Source organism: Limulus polyphemus, unplaced genomic scaffold, assembly GCF_000517525.1.
Source record: "Limulus polyphemus unplaced genomic scaffold, Limulus_polyphemus-2.1.2 Scaffold229, whole genome shotgun sequence".
Taxonomy (NCBI): Eukaryota; Metazoa; Arthropoda; class Merostomata; order Xiphosura; family Limulidae; genus Limulus; species Limulus polyphemus.
Genome location: NW_013665839.1, coordinates 827,730 through 839,766, shown reverse-complemented (window position 1 = coordinate 839,766; position 12,037 = coordinate 827,730). Strand labels below are relative to the sequence as shown.

General features: G+C 32.8%; 1 protein-coding gene across 1 annotated transcript; it reads right to left on the bottom strand.

Annotated features, from left to right (window-relative positions):
• Positions 1-268: 268 nt before the first annotated feature.
• LOC111085081 lies at positions 269-11,813 on the bottom strand (the record flags this gene model as incomplete). Its single annotated transcript, XM_022382203.1, has 3 exons — positions 11,713-11,813; positions 2,715-2,835; positions 269-412 (listed from the first exon to the last, which is right to left on the bottom strand). Coding segments are annotated over exons 1-3 (337 nt in total), but the record flags the coding sequence as incomplete, so codon positions are not given.
• Between the last annotated feature and the right edge of the window lie 224 nt (positions 11,814-12,037).

Below are 12,037 nucleotides of genomic sequence, written 5' to 3'. Positions count from 1 at the left end.
AGTCACAAGAACGTCGAATGTGAATCACTTGAAAAAAACACGGGGGTGCTTAACTTTTTTCCAGGTGTATATATGTATGAGATTGAGAGAACAGAGGAGATTGATAAACATATAAACATTTCTTCAGAGAACAAGGTACACTAATAGATCCTTTTACTCTCCACCTTTCAAGGCCGGTTTTAAGTAGGCTTAAGCTTGCAACTCTTGTTTTAAATCTTAATATAGAAATCAACTGGAAAAAAAAATATCAGTCAGAAATATGACAAACCTGTAACAAAATTCACTTCACCCATGGATAGCATGTCTAGGTGTGCACGGAAACTATGTGTTAACAGTTTGCGTTGGTATTCGACCTCAATTTCCTGTTTAGTGCGAGGTATTCGGATCTTGATCACACAGCACAAAAATACGACTAAAAGAAAAGTACAGATGTATAATGATAAGAATAAAATAGAGGCATTTAAAACATAAAACAGGCATTCAAACGAATATAACATTGGTATTTTCTAAACAACTGGTAGTATTGAATAATAATAGAAGAGAGTTAGTTTGTTTGTAGTTAAGCACAAAGCTACGCATGGGCTATCTGTGCTGTGCCCATCACAAGTATCGAAACCCAGGTTTTAGCAGTGTGAGCCCTCAGACATACCGCTAAGTCACTGGGGAGCATAGAAGAGAAATATTTAGAAAAATAATGGAGCTACTTAAAAGTAATAAAAGCTAGAGACTGATTTGCAAGTGTAAATTTAAGTTAAAATTCAAAGCTTTGTTTTATCTCTCATGAGGTAGTATGTTTTTGAAAACACATAGAAATTAGTAAATGTTCGTAAAAGTGTTTGTTACTGGACCTTTCTCCAACGTTTTGGTTAATTTAACAATCATCAAGCCTACTGATAAAAAGGAAGTAAACTCTTGCAAAAGGTATTGGTTAAAGTATTAGAGCTTTATTCATTATGATAGGATATTTAATGGAACACTGATTACTTCAGTGTCTTCTTATGTTTTTTTCCAGCCATAAAATGTTGATTAAAATGAATTGGGTTAAGACTAAGCAGTACTATTAGTAGGAAACACGTAAGTCAAATTAACTGAAAATTCTTGAAAGGTCTCCTTCAGTTGTATTTTATGAAAGCAATATTTAAATGCTGTTGAACTCTCCAACTTACTACTAGAGACGGCCCGGCATAGCCAGGTGGTTAGAGCGCTCGACTCGCAATCCGAGGGTCGCGGGTTCGAAACATGCTCGCTTTTTCAGCCGTGAGGGCGTTATAATGTGACGGTCAATCCCACTATTCGTTGGTAAAAGAGTAGCCCAAGAGTTGGCGGTGGGTGGTGATAACTAGCTGCCTTCCATCTAGTCTTACACTGCTAAATTAGGGACGGCTAGCGCAGATAGCGATAGCCCTCGTGTAGCTTTGCGCGAAATTCAAAAACAAACAAACAAACCACTAGAGGCGTGTAGGAGATGAAATCACCAAACTAATGGATCTGTACTTTATCACCGAAATTCATTGACTGTTCTCACTTACACACATCAAATGAAAGTAAAGACATTTTCCTCAAGGTTTCCTCAATTTGTTTACCAGTGAATTGAAATTCATTGATATCTTACGCAAAAATGTCAACATTAAATCAACTTTTGTTATCGTCAAATATTCGAGAAAAGTTAAAAACACGAAAAACGACAAGGAAAAAAGTTATAAAAAAACGCAAAATTAAATCTAAATTTCTGAAAATAAATTTATAGTTTTCGAATTGTTAGATTTCACATTACCTTTGATTTTTACAATATTTTCAAAAAGATTTTAAAGAATTGTTAGGTGTTATTCTCCCTTTGATTTACAGAACTTTTAAACGACACTATTTTAAATTTACAGTCCTATTAGGTGGAGTTATCGCTTTTATTTTATGGCTCTGCTAGATAGCATTGTCACGTTATTTTAAAGCAATGTTAGGTGTTATTATCCCTATGAATTGAACTGTTAAGTGATACTGTACCTTTTACTTTAAAGTCCTATTAAGTGGAGTTATCGCTTGCATTTTGTGGCTCTGTTAGATGTCATTGTCATGTTATTTTAAAGCACTGTTAAGTGTTATTATCCCTATGAATCGAACTGTTAAGTGATACTGTACCTTTTACTTTAAAGTCCTATTAAGTGGAGTTATCGCTTGCATTTTGTGGCTCTGCTAGATGTCATTGTCACGTTATTTTAAAGCACTGTTAGGTGTTATTATCCCTTTGATTTATAGAACTTTAAAGCAACACTGTACTTTTCATTTTCAAGTCATGTTAGGTGGAGTTATCGCTTTAATTTTACAGCTCTGCTAGATATCATTGTCAATTTATTTTACAGAGCTATTAAGAGACATTGGTCATTTTATTTCGCATCATTGTGAAGTGTCATCGTTCTTTTGGTTTTACTGGACTTTTACGTGATAGAATCCATTAAATGTTTACAGAACTGTTAATTGACATTTTCCTTTAATTTTACAGTATTGTTAGATAACATTGTTTCTTGGATTTTACGGCATTATTAAATAGTACAGTATCTTTAATTTGACAGTAATGTTATCATGAAATTGTGGTTGAAATAATATGTTGTTATTTTTTCAAAAGTATATGTAACATGTATAGAGTTAAACATAAATAGTACGTGTTTTAATGTAAGCTAAAATGTGTAGTTATTAATATCACTCATAGTTTTGAAACTCACCAAGAACAATAAATCCTCCAATACTGAGAAACAGCAGCTGCCATATTCTAAAACCTGCGACAACATCAGTTTCCAACCAATCAGGAGTTGAGTAAGACTCTGTACTGGAACAGTCGCATCCCTGTTTAATGAAGAAAGACGTCCAAAATAAATATAAATAAAGCAAAAAATGTATACATCAATGGAAGCTTTACATTAAGCACGTAAAAAATCAAGTAAGACACTTTAAGAAAATTATATAATTTTGGATATCAAACAATGTAATGTAAAATGTATTGTGAAATAATTACAAGTAGATGATAAAAAAACGTATAAAACAGCCTGAATGGCTGATATATACATATATCCCTATCAAATATCTAACACTTTATATTCTATCCTATATCTGTTTATGTGAATATCATTCAGTAAGGACATAATATAAATGGAAATAGTGACTTTTATCCAGAAACAGTGTAGTAGAATGTTAACAGACAAAAATAGGATAAATTAAACTCAATTGGGATTGAATAGTTATATATATATATATATTGCTATATGTTAATTCTTACCTATGTTATTATGTAGGGATGATGCAAATGCCATTCCTACTATCTTGTTTGCATTGTTTTTGAAGGATTGATATTAGCCATACCTACATTTACTTCCTTTTTTGAAAAGTATTTTCTTTACTTTTGTAATATTCATTGTTTATCTATTATTGGCTAGTAATTCCTGTTTCACCCTGTACTTAAGCTTTTAAAGGGCACACAACATTTCTGTATGAAAGCTAACTTCAAGGGGTAATAATACCATCGTTTACACTAGAAATATGATTTTAAAAAAAATCCAATAGTTATTAATAATACTTGTAAAAGCAGATACTCCGTTTGAAACTGTCTTCTCAGTGAATTTGGTTGGCACCATTGTTTTGGTTTTTGATGAGTTATCACGTAATAAAAAGAAGCAGAAGAACAAGAAATTCAAACTATCATGCTATGATATTTACAGACATTCCCAGAACTTGTGACTCAGTCATCGCGTAGACATTGTTATAAAAGGAAACACTACGTAATATTGTAAAGTTCTGATGACCTATTGGGGAGATATTTAAAATACCATTTCGATGAACAATCCGAGCCATCCCAACAATAGACAGTGCTATCTTCTGCCTGATTATGGTTTCTGTTAAACCAAATAAATGATCTGTTGTCTACCATAATTTTCTAAAACCATTTTGAACTTTAGATAATTTTGATGTGATCTCTAGAAAATTGTAGTTCCTATTGCTAATAATTCTTTGTAAAATTTTCTTACACAATTAGTCAGATTAGTTGGTCGGTAACTTTCTGGTTTACCTTTTTTTAGAAACATAACATTTGCTGGCATCCAAAAGGTTGGTATGTAACCAGAGTTGAGAGATAAATTAAACAATGCTGTCCAATGGCCAAACAATTTCTGAGTACCCTTTTCAAGGATACTGGCTTGTATCCCATCCTCACCTCTAACTTTATTTTTGGTTTGTTTTATATATGTAATTACTTCTAATTTTTGTTAGTGTATGTGTTATTCTACTTACGTAATCAATGCTGCTTGAATTTTGTGAATTTGTTGTAATTACTGGGAAATTTTGTGTTTATTTTGTTCCAAATATTCGTTTACTGTATGAAAATAGTGTTTGTGTTCATGGCTGGTTCCTTATGCGATTTAAAGGTTTTTCTCAATTGTTCTTTAAAAACATTGTTTTTTTTGTTCGTTTGTATATGCTATCTTATTTTATGATGTGATTTAGTAGTCTTTTGACAGTTTGTAAAACGTTTTAGGTGTGATCAAAACGTTTTCGGTTCTGTGTAATCGTTTAGCTTTGAACAGAAACTGTCCAAAGTATCTTGTTTTATATCATTTCTTATTTTAATTCTTAGAATGTCAATTTGAGTTTTGATGTACGGGTTTCTTGTATTCATAAACTGTATTCTCAGTTGGCGGCGGTCTTTTATCATGTTTATAATTTGTGAATGAGGTTGCCGTCTGGTTTGGGCTGTATTTTGTTTTTGTTTCGGTATTGACTGTTCTGAAGTTTTGGTAAGGCACTCAGTAATTATCAATATCAGATGATTTTCCTGCTGTATTTATTTCCCAGTTTGCTTTATTGTAATTAAGATTTGTTTTTCTTGTAGGTTTATTATGATGGGGTTCGAGATCGAAGACACTTGTTATTGGTAAAAGGTCACTATCTAGATCAAAACCAATGTTAGAACTTGAACATTTATTGTTAATACTTGATGGACTTTTACAAAAATCCAATATATCGCTGGTATTATATCAGAACTTTGTGTGTGTAGGAGTGAAATCGTTTAACAACACACAATCACTTTTCTTCCATTTGTTGCAGTTAGATGACAACCAAAATCTTGACGTTCACAATTCAAATCTCCAATGATTAATAAATTTGATTATTCTGGTTAAGTTTATTTAATAAATTAATATATATTGTTTTTTTTTGTGGAGAACAATATATTCCAGCTATTGTTATGCAATTGTTGTGTGAGATATGAATATATATTGCTATACATTAGGTACTTGATTCCAGCTCTATCTGTGTTACATATATGGTTGTTTTATATATTAAAGCAATTCCCCTATTTAGATCATTTCCATCTAATTGATCTTTTCTAATTGTTGTATAAATTACAAGGTTTAAAGTATTATATTTATTTAGCTTAGTTTCCGATAGAACTTTTCTAATTGTTGTATAAACTACAATGTTTAAAGTATTATATTTATTTAGCTTAGTTTCCGATAGAACTTTTCTAATTGTTGTATAAACTACAAGGTTTAAAGTATTATATTTATTTAGCGTAGTTTCCGATAGAACTTTTCTAACTGTTGTATAAACTACAATGTTTAAAGTATTATATTTATTTAGCTTAATTTCCGATAGAACTAAGACATCGGTATTTGTATGTGATAATATGTCTTCGATCTCATGTCTCTTGGAAGCAAGACTACCATGGATATTTATATGGTGCACAGTGAATTTTAATGAAGAAATGTGACCATGAGCTGTTGCACTAGTTAGGGTATGATCGGTATGTGTGTTTCTTGGTTGTTATAATTAAGAGTGTGATACAGTCTTATTTATTTTGGGGATTTTGATATTCTTTAATGAAGTCAATAAATGTGTTTTTAAGTGCTTCCACAATTGGGTTACTTTTGGTAATTATGGTTTGTTGTTTTTGTTCTATTATTTGTTTTTTTGCTGTGGTGATCTAGTTTCGGGTGCAGTTTCTTTTATGTTATTTGTGGATTTATTTTGTGGCTATGTTTTGTTACTTATGTGTTTGTTATTTGTCTGATTTGTTACTGCTGCTGCGTAGGTTTTTGTTTGTGTGAATGTTTCTTGTATAACAAGTGTTGGTAGAAGAGGTGTTTTAACTTGTGTTTGTGTTCTTTAGTCTGCTTCTTTGTGCTGTGTGTTTGATTCTGGTATGTTGTGATTTATGTGATATATTCTTGTTTTTATTTCTTTGTATTTTTGTCAGCTATTGTAAGTGGCTACATGTATTTCTTTAGAATTGCAACAAAATGGGCTGTCATGTTATATTTTACACTGGGTTATTTGACGGTCTCCACCACAACCAATAAACTATGGGAGAGATTTACAGGCTGCAGCTACATGACCATACCGTTGGTAGTTGTAACATTGCGTCACACCTACTGTGGCCATTTCTGTTTCATCCACCTGAAATCGCTGATATCAGAGAATGATACCATTAGATATCAAACTCTGGATATTCCGGGGGGTTGTCTGTAAATACTTTTACATTCTTTGTTGGTTTCTGTGTATGTGAGGATGTTCAATTTTAATGTATTCAATGTTATTATTTCTTAGTTCTTTCTGAATTTATCGGATTTGTTCTGTTGTTTGTGCCTTCATCCCTGGTAAATATATGTACATTTTTCCAGGTTTAAAAGTATATTTAGGCCAATTTTTTATTAGGCTGTTAAGATCAGCCTGTTCTGCACCTTTGATTAGTACGCTGCCTTTAGCTAAGCGTTCGATATTTGTAATTTTCGTTTTACTTCGTCTTATTTCGGCCGCCAGTCCCGGATCTTTATAGGAGCCTTCAATGATTACCGAATACTATTTTTTCTAGTGCCCGTTGTGTTTGTGTTTGAGTATTTTTTTCGTTTCTTTTTGGCCATCAGGGTGAAGCCATCATTATCTTGTTTTTGGTATTTTGTGTTGTGTCATCCAGGATGGTGGTTTGTTCTTCAGATACATTATTTGCTACTTGCATTTCACTATCACTTATTACCTGGTCAGGAGAGATATGGCTATCCGTAGTCCTCCTTACCACTTTACGTTTTGTTTTGTAATAGTTCTAAGTTCCTTCTTATCAACTAATATTAAATTATCCAAGTTAGGACTTAAGTATAGGTTAGGCTTACTAGTACTGGGAATGCCACCTACAATAGACTTACTGTATAAGTTACTAGTGGAAGTGGTCTCTATCACTTTGATTTGCACTAGTAGAAACGGAGACGTTAGTCTAGTTTTCATCGTCATTTTGAAAAACCGTTGCTTGGTCTCAGAGACTAAGACTGTAGTCGTTAGTCTTGTAGTTGGATTCGCTTAGTGAAGTCGATTTCAAATTAATAGTTAATTTTGTAGGAAAACAGTTCGTCTGTTGAAAATGAAGGTTTCTTGCGTTATAGCTCCTTAGGAGGGTTCTGTGTGCCAGTGAAGTAATATAGCTCCTCGTCGGTGCCCCTCAGTGGTATAGCGGCATGTCTGCAACGCTAGAAACCGGGTTTCGATACTCGTGGTGGGCAAAGCACAGATAGCCTATTGTGTAGCTTTGTTCTTAACTTTAAATAGATAAACAATTCCTCGTCGACGGAACAGTAGGCTTATAGACTGGCGGTTGTAATGGTTTTTTGAACAAGCCAAAAGAAGGTACTTCTATCTTACTCGATCACAAAACTCAGAATCTATCTTCCGGCACTGTGTCACTTTACTGGCATTTGGTTGTTGTGTGCGACCTGGAAGGGTCAGGTTCACTTGGACCTCGTCCTCCCACCTTTACTGTTGTTTATAAACTTTAAAATGCTGTATGGTTATTTAAGAGATCAACGAACACTAGTGTAAAACACTGCATTGGAACATTGATTTTACTTCCCTCTTCAGAGCCATGTCCGTGAATAGACTATCTATAGCATGTTTCTCATAATTTGGTTATATATACTCACAAACAGTTCTATATAATTATTTCTCTTCATTTGGTCGTATACACTCACAAACAATTCCATATAATAATTTATCTTCATTTGGTCTTATACACTCACAAACAGTTCCATATAATTATTTCTCTTCATTAGGTCGTATACACTCACAAACAGTTCCATATAATAATTTCTCTTCATTTGGTCCTATACACTCACAAACAGTTCCATATAATAATTTCTCTTCATTAGGTCGTATACACTCACAAACAGTTCCATATAATAATTTCTCTTCATTTGGTCGTGTACACTCACAAACAGTTCCATATAATAATTTATCTTCATTAGGTCGTATACACTCACAAACAATTCCATATAATAATTTATCTTCATTTGGTCTTATACACTCACAAACAGTTCCATATAATCATTTCTCTTCATTAGGTCGTATACACTCACAAACAGTTCCATATAATAATTTCTCTTCATTTGGTCCTATACACTCACAAACAGTTCCATATAATTATTTCTCTTAATTTGGTCGTATACACTCACAAACAGTTCCATATAATAATTTCTCTTCATTTGGTCGTATACACTCACAAACAGTTCCATATAATAATTTATCTTCATTTGGTCTTATACACTCACGAACAGTTTCATATAATCATTTCTCTTCATTTGGTCTTATACCCTCACAAACAGTTCCATGGCAAAACATTACTTTTTCACTTGAAATAATTTCCATCTTCTGTTAACATATACTGCCGCTTTTAAATTTCTGTTCTGTTTGATAAGTCACTAAACATACTTTCCTATAATAACCAACAGAGAAAAGCCTTCTTTCATATGGTCAAGTTTATAGTTTATGAAATAAATATAATAAATTAATCAGACTACAAAAACAAAACAAAAATACTTATAAAAAATCGTACGGTTTGCTGTATGTTTCGGAAGTGTACAACATTTGAACAAAATATTAGCTTGGTGCATATAACATCAGAAAAAATCTTATAATATTCTCATTTCTTTTATCCTTAGGTATTTGTTTAGTCAGACAAATGATTTAAAATATTGGGTTTGGTTAAGAAAATCAGAAACTGATTGTCATTGTTAGTTTAAACCTATTTAAACCAGGAAGAGAAACGAACGTTATATAATCATAATTTTGACAGTAATGAATACTTGGATTTAACCCCGGTATAATTCTCGTGATCACCGGATGTAGTACGTTGCTTTTCCGCATATTCCCTAATAGATTAGCGGTGCTAAGGTATAAATGAGCATTCAACACAAAAATGGATACTCATGAAGACAGTACTATCTTATCTGATTGGTTAAGGACAAAGGGGTCTAAATTCCATGCACTTAAGTTTCTAGAATACCTAAACACTTATCATCTCAACATAAATTTCCTTGTGAAATTGAGACAACCTTAGTCTGCTCACCTTAGATATCCTTATAAACCATTATGATGCTAACGATGTTTTACGTCAGTATACCGCAAGAAAACCTTAACTGGCTTGTACATACGCTTCGACAGCTTCTCTCGCTCTAACTACAAACGGAACCTGATCACCAATTTACGTACTAGAGCTTTTAACGTTTGTTCTCCTTATTTCTTTATCTCGACCTTTTCTTGAAACCACCAGTTGTGACTTTTTTAATGGACAACTTAATCCGCTTACTAACATTAAGCGGATTACAGTACTGGTGTCTTTGTCTTACGTAAACAGAGATCAATTATAAAAAAAATCAACTCACTAACTTATTATATTACTACCACACACAAGTTCAACTGAGAAATGACGTTAAATCAACTTATCACATTCCTTTCGAAAGACTGCTTTCCAATCCCATTTCGTTCATGCGTTATTTTCTTATGTATACGTGTGTTAGCTGTAAAACGCCATTTAACTCTACACATCCATGAACACACAGGGATTTCCTGTAGAACAGGTCACCCCTTATCATCTCCCTACTCTTCTTCACACACAGTCAAACTACTGGACACAAAATCTCATCAACGGATTTTAAAGTTTTAGCTACGAACAACACAGTTTAGGAACTTCAGAATAAAGTATCCACTTATTAAAGAAACCCCCCATGCCATTAATAATTGAACTTCTGTTGAATTAAGTTTGTTTTAACTCATACTTATTACTTATTTATTTGATGTAGATCTATGTCCAACTTTATTTACTGTTTTTTTTTTTTACAATTCCCCTCCATTTGAGTCTCAACGTTGCCCTCACAAAGGTTTATCGTAGTACAAAGCTTTTAATCTATATTCATATTACTACTAGTAATTATAGTTATGTATTTACTGAAGATGGAATTTGTGTATTCCAAAACGTTCATTAACTATATTGTTATTCTTCACGTTCGTTGATTGTATTCGTCATTAGACTACAATAATAGTGTTACGACAGCGGAAGTCGCGAGACTCTGGGAGTATGCACGCTGGAGTTTCTAGAATTATCGGGGAATCCCGCGAATGTCCGAGTGTTTGCTAGACGCCCTCTTTTTTAATATATAAGCCTGGCAAAGAAAGCCAGCGAGATAGATAGATTTAAGAGATAGATAATTGAGTCAAGCGAACAGTAAGCACCGTAAGTAAAGTGTGTGAATCGCTGTGATTTATAGCTTGTGTTATAAAGGTTGTTATGTTTAGAGTGACTGTGGAAATTCTGTGTATTACAAAGATGTATCGAGAAAGAATAAACTAGTTTTAATTAAAAAATACTTGTATCGCTGACGTTCCTCGGAAAGAATTTATACAGGAAATTAACAAACAAGCAGATACGCAACAATAGTATTTTTTGTGTGTTTTTTTTTTTGGTACGAGTAAAAGCTATTCAGGTGAGATGAAGTTAATTTTGTACATTCTGTTTATGTAACGAATTCTCAATAACAGTATTAGAAAATGTACACGAAGTATATCAGTCCCTATATACATACTTACGGGACAAATCTTACCGACAGTCGTCTACACAATGTATTATAGACCTCTTAGGAATAAGGCTAAATGCTAAATTAAATTCTGTTAAGTCACTATAGTAATAAGAACCACAAATAAAATCCAACAGAAATTGAGTCAAAATGAACAACATCAGTCTGACCTTCATAATTTTATCTTTTAGCCATTTTGTTTATAAGTTAAGACTGAGTTCTAGGTTTAATGACGTTTGTTAATTTTTTGTCCCCTGATTTGTTGTTTACACAGCTGTAGTGAGTAGCTCTGCGGAAACATCCGTATTAAAATAACCTTTAAACAAAACCGTCGGAGAATTCCAACATTTAGTAATATAAGAAAATATATTAGCTCAAAGATGAATATAGGATTTCGTTATACGACTTATAATTAAAAATTGGAGTTTCTTGTGGTTGGTTAGTTGCATATTGAATAATTACACCAATTTATCAGTGTTAAGATTTAAAGTTTTTCCCCTTTGTTTTGTATCTTTTAAACCAACGTGTTTATAGATAAAGCTAGAATATAATTTTTTTTCAGTTGCATTAAATGAAGATAATTTTGAACGAATTCAGTAACCAGGTTTAACAGATGCTACTATATACATACATATATATGAACTTATTGATACATTCAGTATTATATGCTACTAAATACATATAAACTTATTGATACATTCAGTATTATAAGCTACTATATACATACATACATATATATAAACTTATTGATACATTCAGTATTATATGCTACTATATAAATATATATATAAACTTAAATACGTCATTATGAAATTAACAATAATTTTATTTCTGTACTTACAATAAGACTCAATGTCGGATGCGCTTCAGCCCAAGACAAAAACATGAACAACACAAACATGCACGATGCCATTTTCGCTTTTGGTTCTAGAGTCAAGTAGGTATTTTCCTACACTATAGTCGTCCGTCAGGTGGGTCGGTTCCTCTAGCCGAATGAAAGAACTACTTAACGCAGGCGCTACACGCCATGAGGAGCCCCACCCGCTGCTGTCTACTTTCACGACCTACACGAGACAATGCACTGAGTAATTCCCATTATCCAGAACACGTCCAAGGCCGGAGTAATCTAGATGCATGTGTTGTCCAGATCATCCTACTGATATTCA